Source organism: Xenopus tropicalis, chromosome 4, assembly GCF_000004195.4.
Source record: "Xenopus tropicalis strain Nigerian chromosome 4, UCB_Xtro_10.0, whole genome shotgun sequence".
Lineage (NCBI taxonomy): Eukaryota > Metazoa > Chordata > Amphibia > Anura > Pipidae > Xenopus > Xenopus tropicalis.
Window position 1 is genome coordinate 58,781,378 of NC_030680.2, and position 20,110 is coordinate 58,801,487.

The following is a 20,110-nucleotide window of genomic DNA, read 5'->3' on the forward strand; positions in this document are numbered from 1 at the left end:
AGATAGACCACTACGAATACCCCCAGCAAGTCACGAAAAATGTCATTGACAAATTCTTGAAAAACTGCGGGGGCGTTACAGAGCCCAAAGGGCATTACCAAATATTCGTAGTGGCCGTCCCTGGTGTTAAAGGCAGTCTTCCATTCATCCCCCTCTCTAATACGGATGAGATTGTAAGCACCCCTAAGATCGAGCTTGGTATAGATTCTGGCGCCTTTAACCTGATCAAATAGCTCGGAAATCAGAGGAAGGGGGTAGCGGTTTTTAATAGTGACCTTGTTTAAACCTCTGTAGTCTATACAAGGACGGAGACCACCATCCTTCTTACCCACAAAGAAAAACCCTGCACCTGCAGGAGAACTAGAGGGCCGGATAAAACCTCTTTCGAGGTTTTCCTGGATATATTCCTTCATAGACTGAGATTCAGGTAGGGAAAGTGGATATGTACGACCACGAGGGGGAGAGGAACCTGGAATCAGATCAATGGGACAGTCATACTGTCTGTGTGGAGGTAAGGTTTCGGCAGCCTTTTTGGAAAAAACGTCAGCATAAGCTGAATAGGCTGCAGGTAAACCCTCAAGTGAAGTGGCTGCTAAAACTGGGGCAATACAGACATTTCTACAACTAGGACCCCACTGAGAAACCTCCCCTGTAACCCAATTAATCTGAGGGTTATGAACCTGGAGCCAGGGTAACCCCAAAATGAGTGGAGAAGAGGCTCCTTCAATAAGGAAAAAGGTTATCTCTTCAACATGAAAATCGTTCACACATAAGGATAAAGAGACAGTTCTCTTATTTACCACCCCTGTCCCTAAGGGTCTTTTGTCCACCGTTAATATCCTCATGGGGACACTCAGGGGAACCACCGGAATACCATTTTTGGCTGCAAACGTGGCCTCAATAAAATTACCCTCTGCCCCAGAGTCCACGAAAGCGGACAAGTTAATGGAGCCCATAGGCCAGGACAATTTAACTGGTAGCTGAACCTTGGAGGCAAATTGGGGAGAGGAAACGCCTGCACCCAAATGAAGCTCCCCTTCTTCATTTAGGCTAGGGCGTTTCCTGGCCTCTTAGTGCATTGCTTCAGAAAATGACCCTTGTCCCCACAATATATACATAACCCAAGGGTCCGCCTGCGTGTCTTTTCCTCAGGAGAGAGATGGAATAGACCTAGTTGCATAGGTTCCTCCTGAGACGGAGACACAGGGGGAACCAAAGACTTGACGTTGGGCGCCACGTCAGGTCCCCTATAAGTAACCCCAGAAAAATTAGCATGACCCCTCTCAGTCCTTCTCTCCCTCTGTCTCCTATCAATCTGGATGACTAGGGACATGAGATCATCTAGACTGGACGACAAGGGGTAATTCACCAGGCTATCTTTAATAGGGTCAGATAGCCCGACACGGAACTGACTGCGCAGGGCCGCATCGTTCCACTCAGTCTCTCCTGCCCACCGGCGGAACTCTGTGCAATATATCTCTACCTCCCGTCTCCCTTGGCGCAGTTTACGAATCGCCGAATCAGCTGATGATGCACGATCTGGGTCATCGTAAAGAACTGCCATAGTATCAAAGAATACATCCAAGGAAAAACGGGCAGGATCAGAGGAAGACAGTCTAAGGGCCCAAACTTGGGGATCCCCTACCAGAAGGGTCATAACAAATTTTACTTTTTCCACACCAGAAGGGAAAGAATGAGGGAAAAAGCTAAGATACAGTTTACATGCCTCTTTGAAGACGAAAAATTTGGACCTGTCCCCAGAGAATTTCTCAGGAAATGCAATTTTGGGCTCCTGGGGCCTAAAAGTGTTACCCCCCAAAACGAACGAACCCACAGGAGGGGAAGAACTAGGAACAGGTTGCTGCTGCGGAGATTGCGTAGTCTCCAGCTGACGGGTTAGATTGTGAAAACCCTGCAGGAGATAATTCTGCTTTTGCTCCTGATCCTCCAAGCGCTGTAGCAGGGCAGTAAGAAGCGCTTCAGTAGTAGCAGACGGAGTGGGAGGAGCAGCAGCGGACTCAGCGTGATCTTGGTCCTCCATGGCCCGTGATAATGTCACGGTCGGCACCCTAAACCAGAACAAATGCCAAGTTCCTTGGTCTCGGCTCGGCTTCACCAGTAATGTGACCGCCTTTGGCTTCGGGAGGAGCCCTCAGCTACTCAGATGCCACCTGGACTTAACGAGAGGAACAAGGCAGGAGTTCTGGCAAGCAAAGGGGCACGACTGTAGATAAAGTCAGTTAGGCCGAGATCACGGTACAAATAGGGTTTAAACAAGTTCGTCGTCAGGCAGGCTGGGTCGAGGCAGGCGGGAAACAGGGATCGTCAGACAGGCAATGGTCAACCAGATAATCAAGTAGCGGGTTTAGGCAAAATCGGAGTCAAAAGTACAAGCCGGGGTCAGGTTACGGATTTCAGGAAAGTCAGGAGCAGGCCGGGTCAAAACAGGAGAAATACTATCAGAAATACAGGAACAAGAATGCACAAGGCTCAGGAAGGCACCAGGAATCGAATCCTATCACGGGCAACAAAATGTAAACAAACGTCCCTTTAAATATCTTTGAAATTCGCGCCATTGCGCGCTGACGTCATCACGTCAGCGCGCATGCGCCTTTAAATGCGGGAGCGCGCGCGCGCGCCCCCACTATGAGGAAGCCGGCGCATGAGGAAGACGGCGCGGCGGGCGTCCCCGCTGACGGCGGCGCGGCGGGCGTCCCCGCCGTGCCGGTAAGGCATTTTTTGTTACAGTAGTAAACCCTTGCATCTACCCATTTTTACCACTTGTGTTGCAAGTATAATTAGTTAGGCAAAAATTGAATCTATAAATGATGGAGTGAACAAATATCTAACTTAATGACCAGAACTCTACTTCCTCCTTTACAGCTCTCTCAAGCTGGCCATACACGCACCGATAATATCATACGAAACCTCGTTTCATACGATATTCGGTGCATGTATGGCAAGTTGGCAAATCGACCGGTATCGCAGGAGGCTGCTGATATCGGTCGACTCGCCGATCAGCCAGGTCAAAAGATTTTGATCGGACGCCATAGAAGGCACCTGAGCAAAATCTGCCGTCAGGGCTGAATCGGCAGAAGGAGGTAGAAATCCTTTTGTTTCTACCTCATTATCTGCCGTTTCAGCCCTGAAGGTTAGTGGCGGGTCTGATGATCTCACGAAAGATCGCAGATCGCTACGTGTGTGGCCACCTTCACAGTTTCATTTTTACGCTGAACACTGAAATGTTCCTTTAAGGTCAGTTAGGATAAAATACATAAGTCAATGCTTATCTGCTATCCAGGATAGCCTTGGAACTATAGGACAGTGATTGTTAGAAACATGGTACTCTGCACTGGCCACTGAATACAAAAGCAAATTGTATCAGCTGACACTCTTAAGCTGGCCATACACCAGCAGATCCGCTCGCTTGGCGATGTCGCCAAGCGAGCGGATCTTCCCCCGATATCCCCACCTACGGGTGGGCGATATCGGGGACCATTTAGGTAAAAAAAATAATAATCCGATCGTTTGGCCCTGGGGCCAGACGATCGGATTATGTGGGCGGCAATGGGGCAGTCGGATCGGGGACCGCATCAACGAGCCGATGCGGTCCCCGATCCGACCAGATTTTCTAACCTGGCCGATCGAGATCTGGCCAATTTCAGGCCAGATATCGGTCGGCCAGCCCGATCTGCTCTCCCCATACACGGGCCGATTAGCTGCCGAATCGGTCCAAGGGACCGATATCGGCAGCTATAGTCGGCCCGTGTATGGCCACCTTTATTCATCCGACCGTAATTCGCCCATAAGAAAATGATTGAATCTACATTTTGAAATTTTCCATTATGGCCACAAAGGTATCATGGGAACTGTGCAATTCTGGAGTCCTGATATGAGGATATCCAATCTGCAACCCTACAACAGCATTTCACAACACCATAGATATCAGCTAAACCATGTGATGTCATGTTATGTGATGATCCAGTCCTGCATTATTTGTAAACTTAATTCTTTCTCACATCAAGGGGCAAAATTATTTTTCTCTCAAGGTAATTTTGCCATGTCCAGGCTAGCAAAATTAAACCATAAAAATACAGAAATCACACTAGAATATCACTATTTGTGTCATATCGCCACATACATCATTGATTTATGGATTTAGTACACCAGTGTTATTACACATCTAAATGGTAAAATTTTGCTTGAGCACTTATATGCTACCCTAAGTAATTTAAATTATATTGTTCACTAGGTAATAGAGCAGTGTTTTCTTATTTTTGGAAACATTATAGCTTTTTGAGCAATAGGGGGGCCCTTTACTAACCGGTGGATTTTTTTCCCAAGATTTACAAGATGTGAAAAAATGGCTAAAAATCTGAATCTGGCAATTTGCCAGCTAAAACTGGCTGAAATCATGTAGAAGTAGATGGCAGATGTCCCTTCCCTGGAGGATTTTTTTTTTGCTTCAAAAGTTTTGATGTTTTTGAATTTTTGACAGTTTTTTTTGTGTGACAATTCAAAAAAGAAGTATCTGAGGTTCTGAGACTTCTTGGCACATGACATGTTAGACTTTTTTTGTAAATTTCAGACATTCGTGGAAATTAGTTTATTCGAATTTTTAAAAAGAAACGTTAGAGTTTTAGTAAATCTACCCCTATGTGTAATTAATTCACATACTTTAACCATCAATATTTTCAGCACCTTATTCTAGCAATGATGTCATTATAATATTTAAGAAACAAGTGCCACTGTGAAAATATCCCTGCTGTATTGATGCTCTTTAACCAGGTTTACTGAGGTAAAAATTCATACTTTAACAAAAGTGCCTCTAAATGTTAACACAGAATAAAAGTCTCAAAATGCCTAGAGCAGATAATTGCCATCTTATTGACATGAGATCTCCTTTACATCTATTTGATAGACTTTCGGTGAAAAATCAAATGAAATAAGTTGGATAAGAGTAGCTTAGTCATCCTTAAGTGTAGATTTAAGTATAAGTATGAGTTCAAATCCCGAAATGGGAAAAATTCTGACTTTGATCCTTTGATGCATGTTTTTGGAAGCCTCCCATAGGACTCAATGGCACTCTGCAGCTCCAACTTGGCCAAAGGAAAGTCACGATAACGAAGCTTTAATGAATCCGAATTGCGAAAAAGTTGCGCAAATTAACAAAAAAGTCGCAAAGAATACGCACAGTGCGAAAACTATGATTTTTTTTTGTATTCGGAAACAATTGTACTTTGATGAATGTGCCCCTATGTGTATATAGCAGTGATCCCCAACCAGTAGCTCTGGGGCAACATGTTGCTCACCAACCCCTTGGATGTTGCTCTCTGTGCCCCCAAACCAGGTAGTTAGAATGAGTTTTGAATTCCTGACAAGTTTTGTTTCAATAAAAACAAGATTTACTACCAGATAAAACCTCCTGTAAGCTGACAGTGTGCATAGAAGCTACCTAATAGCCAATCTTAGCTCTTAATTTGTACCTCCATGAACTTTTATGATGCTTTTATTGCTCTCCAAGGCTTTTTACATTTGACTGTGGCTTCACATGTAAGAAAGGTTGGAACCCCCACTATACACCATATGAACATTAAGCACTTCTCCTGTTCACCAGACCAGCGCTTATGTTGTGATAAAACACATAGTTGATAGCCTATGCATTCTCTGGCTTTACCGTATCCCAAACATATCTTGGAAATACATATCACTGCACTTTTTACATGTCGACGTCTAGGAAACATATCGCACACATACGCGCACGCGTATAACGTGACACAGCTCTTGTGCGACCTTTGCAAATAGTATCACTGCGCCATTGATACAAGGGCCGGAGGCGGAACAAAGCTGTGGTGGGCGGGGTGCGGTGGGATTTCCTGAGCGTCGCTCTGGATGATAGGTGGATGTGCAGTAGGTCGAACCGGGAGGCCTTGCCTTTAGGTCACTGGCCCTACTCTGCAGTGAGATGGGCATTTTGTTGCTCGCTCTCCGGGGCCTTCGGCTCGGGTCTGCGGGATGTTGGCGGAAGGTTCCCCGTGCAGAGTGCAGCGAGTCTCGGATCCTTCAGGTAGTGTGCGGCAAAGCAGCGAGCGCACAGGCACCCAAACCTCTTTGACAAACAACGACTTAATTAGGTTTCAGTCATGGGCAATACAGGATGTTGGTATTTTTTTTTTATTCCAGTACGCCCGCAGTACTGTATATGATAGATGGTTTCAATAAATGCTATCAGACCAGTGAATTATTTTTTTGTCATTATTTCCTCTAGAAAAATTGAAATAGAAATGCAACCTGTAAGTCAGGGCCAAACCACCAGAAGGTGAAATTCAATAACTTTGTTCCTGAAAGTAATGTCAGTAATAATGTCAGCTCTGTATATTACTAGCAGGAGAGTCAGAGGTGATGTAATGTTATTAGTGGGATTGTCGTTCCCAGTACCCACCCACACTAATGTCATGCTAGGAGATATATCAACTTTTAGCAGCAACAACTTTTATAAGGTAAAAGTAGCAGTGAAATCACTTGCTGCTGCAGACCGCTGTAGCTGTCAAAGCTCCATCAAGCCTGATGTCCTGTCTCCTACCCAGGCCCCCGAGTATATAGTTATATGCCATAGATGCCCGTGATATAGAATCACAACAGTGATTGCTATCCTTAATGTTTGTTCAACTTTTATTATGGAGAAACAAAATGAAAGATTATAAATTATAATATGGTAATGGCTAGAAGATCCTATTAAAATGTACCAGTGTAGTATTTCAGTATATCCTTCAGTTTTCCTTGTAAAAAAAGTAGTCCTGGCCAATCTCTGTTACTTTGGGTTATATCATGCATGTTTACAATGCTGGCATATATGTGTTATTGAACTACAATTGCCTGCTGTAGTTTTCCAGCAGCATCTAGGAAGCCACAGGCTAGACATTCCAGATTTAATCTGGCCATGTACATACCAATAAAATCATACAATCATGCCATTTTCAGTATGTCTAATTTGGGGGAGATGACACCAATCAGTATATTTGTACTATGATTTCCATAGAATTGTCAATTAAATAGGCAAAAATGAATCTGTTGACCATTAGTCAGCAGATGGTATTCTGGCAGATAAGGAAATTGAGATGAATTGCTGCTGCTCCTCTTACAATCCTGTAGTGCCAATCTTTTAGGCTGTTGGCCTGAACAAATGGTAAAATAAAAAGGTGGCCATACCTGTAATATTCTGTTTGATTTGCAGGCAAGCCCTTACTGACAGTCTGTAGATTCTGACAAATACCTGCTATAAAAAAGCCATAGAGAGTTCCTAAGGCTGTTTGGGATTTTGTGTAATAGGAATTTCTGGATGTGTTTTAAATTTTAGTCTGGACCTGCTTGTCAGATCCTGAAGAGTATATGTCAGTGTAGGACCATCTTAAGGTACACATGCCTAGCTGAAATTGCCTGTGTATATTCTAAAATAAAATTTTAGATTTGCACTTTTATGTTACGCTTTTGATTATTTATTGTAATTGATGTGTAGAATGTTATACCTAAAGGAAAATCTCCTTACCATGCGTAACCTTTTTGCCTTATGAAATGACTGTTTGCAAATTATCACCCTGCTAGCATTTACTTACTATATATATCCTTATACATGTTTAAAGTACTATTTTTTTCTTTTAGAATTTACTGTGCCGGAATCTTACCCCAGGAAGTCATGGAATGAGAGAATATTTAATAAAACGGCATCTCATTCAGGACCCCTTGAGAATCTGGAGGATATTAGGTTATTAATCGTGATTATGTCATAATTACTATTTTCTGAAACATGATTCTGAATTTTCTGTTTCAACGTCATGTTTGCACACTGTAGTCTAGATCCATTCATTATTTCTGCTAATTTGCAGGTGGAATAAATTATTTCAGTACATCGGGTAGAGGAAATAAAGAAAATCAGAATGAAGGTTCCAAAGGGAAGACCCCACATGAGGATGAAGGTAGAGATTTTTTAAGGCTTGCAGGTGCATTCGATATAATATATTAAAGGTCCTTTTAAGGGCCCTTCTGCTTTGAGCTTAGGATACAATAGTCCTGGTGCATTTAAATGCATCTCTTATTTATAAAAGTGGTAAAACAGAGTCCCCCAAAATCTATTAGATGCTCAGTTTCAATTTTCATATGTGTATCATTGTGCTCTGCTTTTTTTTTTTTTGTGGAAAAATTTCCAGTTGTTTGCCACATTCGAAAATTGTGCAATTTTTGTTTTGACCATGTAAAATCTTTTATAAACCAGAGGAGAAGAAAAGAAGAGAACGGGAGGATCAGATGTACAGAGAGCGTCTTAGAACTCTTTTTATCATTGCTGTGATAATGAGTCTGCTGAATTCCCTGAGCAGCAGTGGTGGTAACATCTCATGGAACGACTTTGTGAATGAAATGCTGGCCAAGGGTGAAGTGATGCGTGTTCAGGTTGTGCCAGAGAGCGACATTGTGGAGATTTACCTATATCCCGGGGCTGTGGTGTTTGGGCGGCCTGTGAGTTATAGTTTAGTATTATTCTGCCTTCATTTAACAAAATAAAACAGGTTACAAATTGATTACCACACTGTTGAAACATGCTTCATCTTCCTGCATAGCATACTGTTGTAGTATGACATTGCCAACAGAATGTTTCACTCGCCTGTTTAAAGGACAAGGAAAGTCAAAATCAATTAAGCACACTATTCAATAGTACTACTATCGCTATGTAGAAACGCTATATTTCTGGCTTGCCTAGAGAAAGATTTACTGAGATACATTTACTACATACTCTTTTCAGTGAACAGCGCCGCCATCTTTAATAGGGATGCCCACTTCCTTTACCTCACTACTCTTTACTTCACAAATGCGTCCCCAGCCAGGCTTTGTCTGTCAGCACCCCCCTCCTGAAGCACTTGCAGGCTGTGTCTTTGTGATCCCACGCCGCCCCGGCCCCCGCAAATAACTGATCTGTATTTTTGGACTCATTCAGTCTTACATAAGTATCATCAGGCCAATATCAGATAGGGAGTTTTGTTTAAAATCAGCTCCAATGTTGGTGGCAAAATTAAAAATACCATTGAATTGAAAAGAATTGCTTTGGTTCTGAATAGTTTAAATTGTTAAAAACTGTGTAAGAAAACATTTTTGTGCAATAATGTGATACAGTTTATTCTTAATAAAGGTATAAGACCCGTTATCTGAAAACCTGTTATCCAGAAAGTGCTGAATTACAGGAAGGTCATCTCCCATAGGCTCTATTTTAAGAAAATTATTCTAATCCTTAGAAATGAATTCCCTTTTCTCTGTAATAATAAAACAGTACATTGTACTTCACCTATATCCTATTGGGTGTATTTAATGTTAAAATTATTTTTAAGTAGACTTTAAGAAGGGGGATCTAAACTAGGGAAAGAAGCCCTTTATCTGGAAGACCCCAGGTCCCAAGCATTCTGGATAACAGATACCATACCTGTACCAGGCTAATTTAAGAGCCTTCTTGCCTGTTTTGCCACTCGTGTTCTGAGGAATTCTTCTTTTGACCTTGCCCTTGCACATTTAAAAAAAACAAAAAAAACCATTAATATACATATTCAAGAAAAAGGCTTTTAGATCTTGACAAATTTTACTTTAGTGCTGCTATTCCTACGTATTAACCTGACATTAAAAGTAACTTAATACTGACATTAACTTAGTACTGACATTGACTATTGCTGTTCCCCTTCCATTATTAGCGCCTTGCCCTGATGTATAGAATGCAAGTGGCGAATATAGATAAGTTTGAGGAGAAGCTGCGTGCAGCAGAGGAGGAGCTGAAGATCAATGTAAAGGACCGTATCCCAGTGTCTTACAAACGCACTGGCTTTTTTGGAAAGTATGAATGTAAATGTAAAAATTTTGCAACATGAGGAACCATTATGCGTTAGTGCTTATCCCCAATTTCAACATGTAGCACTAAATATATATTATGGTAATACAAATGTAAAATTCACAGGTTCTTATTTTTCCCTTTGTCATAAGTAGCTACTATAAAATGTTAAAATAGTTTTGTTAGTTAGAAGGTAAGGTACAGCTATATACCAGCTACTTCATGAAAGAAGTACAGTGACATTTACATTGTACAAGAGAATGATGGTTAGTATAAAAGCTTCTCCTCAATGGAGTTTTTTGGGTCTGCAGTTTTGTCACCTACAAGCACTTATGTCTTCTATGCCTAAGAGCTTATTTTTTCCCCTATATTATTCAGCCCATTCAATGGGGTTGTGTGTTGGCCAGTTCAAATTTTAGTGATCTTTCAGGTTAAAAATATAATTCTATGTGCCTTCCCTTCAGTTTGGGCCCTGCTGCATTTCCAAAACTTCCATGCCCGGTTGATAAACCCTGTCGTATCCTCTTTTTGTACTGCTATTAACTTAGCATGGATTTGCTTATATATGGCCACTCACAGTCAGCATGCACAGCAATGTCTTGGACTGCTGCTCAGTCTTATATCCTCTTGTTTTTGACTGGCCACTTATAAGTAGCTGCTATTTACATTTTGTCACTACTTGCAATACTGTTTTTAAAAATTACACAAATATTCAGAAACACGATTAATAAATTATAGCCTTACAAGAATAAGGTAATATATGATTAGTTGTACTTTTTTTTAAATAAATCTTTTTTGTGTGTTTTTAAGTATAAATGGATTTGTCTCCTTTTTGCAGTGCTCTTTATGCTTTGGGCATGGCAGCAGTGGGAGTGGCCATCCTGTGGTACATTTTCCGTTTGGCAGGAATGGCAGGACGAGAAGGAGCTTTCAGTGCTTTTGTAAGCTAAATTTTATGTATTGTAATACTTTATACTCTAGTATTGTCTGCTTAGTGATAAACAAATATACAATCCAATGGCTTTTGAGAAATGTAGCTACATAGTGGTAAAGGAACATTAACACCTTCTATGTGATAATATGATAAAGTTTAATGGATTTATTATGAAAATAATTAGCTTTTTACTTTTAGATATTACCTTAAACACAAGTGATTGAGAAGTCAGGCAGATGCTCAAACATTTAGATCTTTTTTCATTTTGAACTTTTCAGTGAGGAGCATGAAAACATCCATGTTTCCAAAATGAAAAAGCAGCGCTTTACTATTAACTATCTCTCTTTTTACAGAAAACTTTAACACTCAATAATCAGACATAGAGTGGTAATCTTTAAAGTCTGGCTAATGCCAGAATAGTTGTTATAAAATGCCCTAGACAAGACACTATCTATCCTATTCATTAAAACCCATCTATATATTTTTATTTTCATAGAATAGCATAGTTATGTAATCTAGAAAGATAAAGTAACTGTTACATAACTTTAACATTTAATAAGATGCTTTCCTTTGTAATCAGAACCAGCTAAAGATGGCTCGTTTCACCATTGTGGATGGAAAATCTGGTAAAGGAATAAGTTTCAAGGATGTCGCTGGAATGCATGAAGCAAAGCTGGAAGTGAAAGAATTTGTGGATTATTTGAAGGTTAGCAAGGCTTGTATAATGATAACGGCACCTATATTTTTATGTATGTATATAAATATGCATTGGGTACAAAATAATTCTTGCCTTTACATGTATGGGACCCTTTATCCAGAATGTTTGGGACCTGTGGTTTTCCGGATAAGGGGTCTTTTCGTAATTTGGATCTCCTAAGTCTGCTAATAAAATTATTTAAACAGTAATTAACCCAATAGGATTGTTTTGGCTCCAGTAAGGCTCCAGTAAGGTTTAATTGTATCTGTTTAATTGTACTGTTTTATTATTACAGAGAAAAAGGGAATCATTTTTAAATATGTGAATTATTTGATTATAATGGAGTATATGGGAGATGGTCTTTTTCTGTAATTCAGAACTTTCTGAATAATGGGTTCCAGATAAGGTGTCCGATACCTGTATTAAGGGAAAGTATATCCTACTCATACAACCCCATTTCCAAACAAGTTAAGACACTGCAAAATGTAAATAAAAAGAGAATGGATTTGCAAATAATTTAAACCCTAAGTTGATTGCAGTTAACACAGAGACAATATTGAATGCTAAACTGCATAATTTTATTGTTTTCTGAAAAATATTTAAAATAGCTGGGGCAGGTGCAACAAAGAAAAAAATGAAAAAGTTGGGGCAGGGGAAACAAAAGACTGGGAGAGTTGTGTAATGCTAAAAAAATACCTGGTGAAATATCTCACCAATTAGCAACAGGTCAGTAACATGATTGGGTATAAAAAAAAGCAGAAATTATAGAAGTGGGGTCTGTCAGAATTTAAGATGGAGTGAAGTACATCACTTTGTTAAACACTGTGTGGGCAAATATTACAACAGTTTAAGAATAACGTTCCTCAACTTAAAATTGCAAAGAATTTGGGGATTTTATAATCTACAGTACAATATCATTAAAAAATTTGAGAGAATCTGGAGAAATTTCTGTACGCAAAGGAACAAGGTCAAAAGCCAATACTGGATGGCTGTGATCTTGGGCCCTCAGGCGCCACTGTGTTTAAACCAGATGAGATTCTGTTGTAGAAAATATTGCATGAGCAAAAGAATACTCCTGTGTCTATGACAACAGTTTGTTGCGGCATCCACAAATACTTCAGTGCAATCAAGAAACTTTATATTAATTTTATCCAGAATCACTTCCACCTTCTCTGGGCTCAAATTTATTTAAAGGTGAAGGAAAGGTACAGTCACTAGGGGGTGCCAAATGTTGGATACATTTTTAAAGAATAAATAAACCTTTTTTTTCTATCAGTAAAATTACTCTAAACAGCCTCCAGAATTACCTACCTTTGTCCCAGCATTCTGTCTGACCTGGTTCTTCAGTTAGAAGTTAATCCTTTCCTTTGCTTCCTTGTGCAGAGTGAATCCCTGCCCCCACTTCCTGTTCAGTTCTCTCTTCAATTCGACTACTCTAGTCTACCTGGAGAGCCTTCTGGGCATGCCTGGAGGCAGCAGGAGCCAGTCTGTGCATTAGCAGGGTTTTTTTTTATGAGAGACCTGAATAGGAAGTGGGGTGGGGCTTCACTCTGCACAAGGAAGCAAAGAAAAAGGATTAACTTCTAACTGAGGAACCAGGTCAGACAGAATGGTTTAAGGGAAACAATAGAAATGGGTTTCCACCAGGAGGTGGCTCTGAGAGGAACAGAGGCCTCAGCTAGTAATGTGTAATTGCACAAGAGAGATATAGAGAGGTGCAGAGGAATAAAAAGCTTTGAAATTCATGAGAATATAAGTTATTCATTGCTTTATGGGAAGCCATAATAAGTATTTGGGGTTTAAGTTTCAGGGTTGATGAATATATTTGAATATTATTACCATACAGATGATATGTAAAGCTAAATTAGTGGTTCCCAAAGACTATTCAGGGAGAATAACAACAGACTTAGAAGCGGTAGAAGGTACTGAGGATGCAGGGGCTCATGCCAAATCTCTTCAGCCTCCTGAGAAAGAAGAGGCGCTGCTGCGCCGTCTTCACTGTTTTGTCCATGTGAACTGACCATGTGAGATCCTCCTCTAAATGCACACCCAGGAAACGGAAGCTACTCACTTTCTCCACAGCAGCACCATTGATGGTGATGTGGGTATGTACTCCACACCTCGGGAAGTCCACTATCATCTCTTTGGTCTTTGTGACATTGAGGGTGAGGTGGTTCTCCTGGCACCAATGTAACAGGGCACTGACCTCCTCTCTATATGTCGTCTCATCATCATTTGTGATAAGACCCAGCACTGTTGTGTCGTCTGCAAAACTTACAATGATGTTGGAGCTGCTAGTGGCCGTGCAGTCATAGGTGTAGAGTGAGTACAGGAGAGGGCTCAGTACACACCCCTGTGGAGCACCAGTTCCACACTGTTTGCTCCTACACGACTCTGCACTTTACACCATCGGTCGCACAAAAGATCGTCCCAATCGGCCATTAACGTTCAGGGCTGAAACGGCAAACATGGAGGTAGAAACAATAGGATTTCTACCTCCTTTTGCCGATCCAGCTCTGAAGGCAGATTTTGCTCAGGCGCCTTCCATGGCGCCCGATCAAAATCTTTTAACCCACCCGATCGGCGAATATCAGCAGCCTCCTGCGATATCGGTCACCTCGCCGACTTGCCATACACACACCGAATATCGTACGAAACGAGGTTTCGTACAATATTATCGGTGCATGTATGGCCAGCTTTAGGGATATTAAAAGGGTAATACGCTGATTAGGGTCTATTTTTTTTTTATACATTTTCTGGGCCATGGAAAAAACTTGTCCAGGACATGCCCTGTTTTGATAATGTTACATTGTTTTGCCACATACCTAATAGGCATTTATTTTATGGGGCTTGTAATTTTTAATTAGTACCTGACTAGAGTATGCTGACACCATATATAGGCAACAGTTGTATGCAGTTGTAACTGTGCATCTATCCTGGTGAAATGTTTGTATGTGTAAACTGCTTTGTTATGTATTCATACCTCAAATGAAGACATAAAGCCCTGTGTGAGATGATGGCACTATACTGTATAAACAATGAGAGACCTAGGACAGATGCACTCTTATCTGACAATTCAGCTCTTAGTGTTAATAGAGTGGGTAAACAAATGATCTTTCCTACGACCAATGGTCATGGGAAAGATCATAATTGTAGTGTGTGGCCACCATAAGGTAACTATAGCTTGCAATTTATATTAAGTGTGAGATAAACTGCTTTAATGAGTGATTGCAGAAAACACACAAGACTAGACAGACACAATTCTGTCGCACAAACTGCAGCAAATCTGACTTTTAATATGTCCACTGTTTTTCCTGTTGTAGAGCCCAGACCGGTACCTGCAGCTTGGGGCAAAGGTACCCAAAGGAGCTTTGCTTCTTGGTCCACCCGGATGCGGAAAAACCTTGTTGGCAAAGGCTGTAGCAACAGAAGCCCAGGTTCCTTTCCTAGCAATGGCTGGTTCAGAGTTTGTTGAGGTTATTGGAGGTAAGATAAAAGGTTCACTGATTATTATTAGTTGGAAATCCTATAGGGATAGGAAAATTGTACTGCAGCCAGATGTATTTGGTCACTAGCATGTAGAAAGGCAAGGCAGGTATTGGAATAGGAATTACCCCAATTATTCCACAGCTGTATTTATTAAAGGGATACTGTCATGATTTCTATGGTTTCCTTTTTTTTTGTTTGCATAGCAAATAATTTAGTCTATCATCTAAAAGAGAACTAAAGCTTAACTAAAGACATAGCCTAGTAATGTTGTGAATTATGTTTTGTGCTTCTGTACCAGCCCATGGCAACTAAAGCAACTTTTAGCGGGAAAGATCTGTGCCCCCAAAGATGCCCCAGTAGCCCTCTATCTTCTGTTGTCAGTTACTGAGCTAAGGGACCACTCATAATATACTGTATAAACAAAATATAAATGTCACAATATAAGGCTGATTAGTAATTAACACAGGTGATTGCTGCATGGAAGCTCTGAAACCAGTGCTATTAGCTTCAGACTTTAATTATCAGCCTATTAGGATCAACTTATATAAAAGACAAACATAATTTTCTTTGCTTGATAATTTCCGATGACCCCTGAGCATAGCTTCTCATCAGCTGCTAAGAGCACACTGAGCATGTGTGTGTCACACACAAAAGCACACTGAGCATGTGAGTGTCACACACAAGAGCACACTGAGCATGTGAGTGTCCAGACACTTCTAACAAGTGTCCAGTATGGCCACCCCTGTGACAACTTTAAAGGACTGGATTACTACTATAGAGATGGCGAACCTTTAGGCTGGTTCAATAAGTTCATTATATAAAATATGGCATGTCTAGCCATATTCATGTTTAGTTCTCCTTTAAAATATTATTCTTGGACCTACAAATATATTTGTTTAGTTGTAAATATGATGTGAAGGCAGCCATCTCAGTGCATTGTGCCTGAGTCGGCTGGCCCAATACCCGTGGGTTTGATCTGACCTCGGCACATTACTTGTGGGTCGCGAGGGGGTTCGGGTTGAGCTCTTCTGCTTACCCTCCCGGCCCGCGAATGCATTTTAAATATATCTTTTAAATGCATTTTAAAATCTGATCTCTCAGTCATATATTGCCTGCTCCGCCTCTATGTCTGTGGCATAGAGTCGGTGCAGGCAATAAATTATTGGCAGATCAAATTTTTAATCACAATTACTTTCACTGTCCATTCAACCCTTTTTACATGTCACCTAGATGGTGCATACACAAGATTTTAGGGCTTTGCAGAACTTTCATCAATAACAGTGTCCACAAAATGGCTATTGCCTGCTTGCTGTTATTGTAAATTTTAAGACTGTGGGAAACAAAATTAAAATAACTTACATAGTGTAAGTAGAGTTTATTTTGCTTGACTAACACAATAGGAAAGATTTTGGAATAATTTCTAAGCGTGCATAACTTTGCATTTTTCAACATTGAACCTCATTTTCCATAATGCTGCCCAGTTTTCCAATTTTTTTCAAATCGCTCTGCTCAGTGGCAGCATCCTGCATGGACCTTATAGTTTTGCACAATTTAGTATCATCAGCAAAAATACTTTGTATGCTCACCTCTAGGTCATTATGTTCTAGGCCAATATTCCTCAATTGTAACATTATTTTTCTGTGCAGTACTGTATCAAATACTCTTGCAAAATCCAAGTAGATGACATCCACTGCCACTCCAACATTAGGTTCCTGCTCACCTCCTCATAAAAGGCAATTATATTAGTCTGGCAAAATCTGTTACGCATAAAACCATCCTGGCACAAACCTATAGTATTATGATACAATGTATTCAGTTATCCTATCCCTTATTTCACACTTCCAAAAGTTTTCCTACCACTGCTGTCAGACTAAGAGGCCTATAGTTTTCAGGGTAAGAACGGGATCCTTTTTTGAATAACTGAAACACATTAGCAATTTGCACTTGGCACCATGCCAGACGTCAGTGAATCCTGAAAAATTAAGCGAAGGGGTTTGGCAATCACAGAGCTAAGCTTGTTTAATACCCTGGGATGAATACCATCTGGTCCTGGACCTTTATTTACAGCAATCCGGATGGAAAGATAAAAAAATAAGGAGTGCATTGCAGCAGAGGCTAAGACTAACCCAAAAAAGTTTTTTAAGTACAGTATATTATAGTATAAAGATGCGGGTTGAGGGTGTGGCTCAATTGAATTATGTTAACAGTATGGTTATAACTGATACAGAAAAAGGCAAACATTCTTAATCAGTTCTTTTCTTCAGTGTATACAATAGAGGAGACAACATTCCATGACCCAACTGATAGCTGTTGGCTCAGCTTAGTCAGTGGTTGATGCATGATATGGTACATAAAGGGATATTCAAAATGAATGTGAAGAAGTCACATAGAATACACCCTTGGGTGTGAGAGCTGATTTCAGTGCTAGACAGGCCTCTATTTCTGATATTCTCAGACTCGCTTTCATCTGGTATGGATTGGAGGAAATCTGATGTAATGCCTATATTTTAAAATTGATTACAATCTCAGCCTGGCAATGATAGGCCAGTAAGTTTGACATCTGTGATGGGCAAGTTATTTGAAGGCTTGTTAAGGGATCACATTCAAAATTATGTTCTGGATATTGGCATTGTAAGCATTAATCAGCATGGCTTTACGACAGGTATGTCATGTCAGACAAATTTGATTGCTTTTTATGATGAGGGTAGTAAGAAGCTGAACAGTGGGGTTAGAGTAGATGTGATCAATTTTTCAGGGTCTGTTTGTCTTAGTAAAGTTATTTACACATGGATAGGAAACTGGCTACAGGATCATGTACAGAAGTTTGTAATGGTACAACCTCTACTTGAAGTTAGTGGGGTCCCTCAGGGTTCTGTATTGGGTCCATTTTTATTTAATTTGTTCATTAATGACTAAGGAGAACATATGGTATGTAATGTATCAGTGTTTGCAGATGACATCCAGAATGTGGTAGCAGGATCTTGACAAACTGGCAATCTGGGAGGCTAAGTAGCAGATGAGATTTAATGTTGGTGACTTCTGTTGTTGACAGTGGAAACCCTTTTAGCAGCAATTTGTAAGTCACTCCAAGGGATCCTGCCCTTAATGGGACTGCACTAGGCAAATCCATAATAGAAACGGACCTTGGAGTCCTTGTAGTTAATAAAATTGGTGGTGGCAAGCAATGCCAGTCAGCAGCTGCAAGGGCAAACAAGGTTTTGAATTGTATTAAAAGGGGTATAGATTCACAGGATTAGGGCGTTATTCTTCCACTTTACAGAGTGCTGGTAAGACCCCATCTAAAATATTCCATGCAGTTTAGGTGTCCAGTGCTCAAATGGGACATTATTGAGTTAGAGAGGGTCCAGACAAGGGCAACTTAGCTGGTAAAGGGTATAGAAAGTCTCAGTTATGAAGAAAGACTAGCCAAGTTAGGGTTGTTTATACTGGAGAAGAGGCACTTAAGGGGTGATTTGATAATTCTGTTTAAATATATAAGGGCACACCCCTCTGCCATGTATTTCTGCTACTTACAACTCAGGCATGCCTTTTATGCACAGTTCCCCATTAGACTGATACAGGTGACAGATACGTCACTGGAAAAATACCTGCATAGACTGGATCTGAGTAAGGCTGTGTCGTGGTTTTATAGTCTACTGTGGCAATCCACCCCAACTCCCTAGCTAAGGCTAAAGGTCCCCATACACGAGCAGATCCACTTGCTTGGCGATGTCGCCAAGCGAGCGGATCTTCACCCGAGATCCCCACCTATGGGTCGGCAATATCGGGGAGCGTTTGGCCCTGGGGCCAAACGATCGGATTATGTGGGCGGCAATGGGGCAGTCAGTTCGGGGACCGCATCAACGAGCTGATGCGGTTCCCGATCCGACTGAATTTTCTAACCTGGCCGATCGATATCTGGCCAATTTTAGGCCAGATATCGGTCGGCCAGGCCCCTGAGTTCTGCCCCTACACGGGCCGATAAGCTGCCGAATCGGTCCAAAGGACCGATATCGGCAGCTACTATCGGCTCATGTATGGGTACCTTAAGGCTAAATGGCAGAGCGATATACCAGGCCTGGAAAATGAAATGTGGGACAATGCTCTTGACCAGATTACCGAAACAACAATGTCAGTTAGAGACAGGTTTATCCAAATTAAATTTATTAACTGTGCTTACTTAACACCCCATAGACTAGCAAAGATATATCCTCAAACATCATACCTATGTCCCAAATGTAACATAGCAGTAGGCTCGTTTCTCCATGTATTTTGGGAATGCCCAGCCATCCAACAACTATGGTCAGCGATATTGAAATACATTAATGAAACACTGGCGTTTCCCAACATTCACTTTTCAAGGACATATTTATTAGGGGTGCTAGAGGACTTGGGATTATCTGCATATCAAATGTAAAAAAATGTATGTAAAAAAAAAAAGCCTTCAAAAAACCTTCTGGAAAAAACTAGCTAATGACGTGCTACCTAAACAAAAATTGGTCTACATTTCTAGAGGCTGCCCAGCCAAATTCAATGCGGTATGGGACACTTGGTTAAATGCACAATATGGATAAACTTGGCAGGCTCGCTTAAACTTTGTATACCCTTCTTCTTTCTCTCTTCCCTACTTCTTTTTTTTTTCTAAACTACTGTTGTTTAAATGTTAAAACTCTAAATAAAAACTTATAAAAAAAAAATATATAAGGGCATTATATAATAATCTCTCTTAATGCTTTATTTACCAGTAGGTCCTTCCAGCAGACATGAGGGCACCCATTCTGATTAGAAGAAAGACGGTGCCGTTTGTTTTTTAAAGTGAGAGCTGTGAAGTTGTGTAATTCTCACCCTGAATCAGTCCTAGTGGCTGATACATTAGATAGCTTTAATAAGTGGTTAGATGGCTTTTTAGCAAGTGAGGAAATACAGGGTTATGGAAGATAGCTCATGGTACAAGTTGAACTAGGGACTGGTCTGATTGCCAACTTGGAGTTGATAAAAAAATTTCCCCCCTCTATGGCAAATTAGAGAGGCTTCAGATGGAGTTTTTTAACTTCTGGATCAACTAGAAGTTAGGCAGGCTATATATAGACATAAATGTTGAACTTGATGGACATATCGTTTTTCAGCC

General features: G+C 40.7%; 1 protein-coding gene across 1 annotated transcript in view; it reads left to right on the forward strand.

The window, feature by feature from the left end:
• Nucleotides 1-5,827: 5,827 nt before the first annotated feature.
• spg7 (spastic paraplegia 7 (pure and complicated autosomal recessive)) overlaps nt 5,828-20,110 on the forward strand; it is a 31,894-nt gene continuing 17,611 nt past the window's right edge. The window contains exons 1-8 of the mRNA XM_002933659.3: nt 5,828-6,067; nt 7,660-7,762; nt 7,884-7,973; nt 8,270-8,511; nt 9,729-9,868; nt 10,701-10,803; nt 11,377-11,502; nt 14,817-14,979. Coding sequence (XP_002933705.2) covers nt 5,966-6,067; nt 7,660-7,762; nt 7,884-7,973; nt 8,270-8,511; nt 9,729-9,868; nt 10,701-10,803; nt 11,377-11,502; nt 14,817-14,979 — 1,069 coding nt within the window. The 5' untranslated portion in view covers nt 5,828-5,965. The remainder of the gene's footprint in view (nt 6,068-7,659; nt 7,763-7,883; nt 7,974-8,269; nt 8,512-9,728; nt 9,869-10,700; nt 10,804-11,376; nt 11,503-14,816; nt 14,980-20,110) is intronic.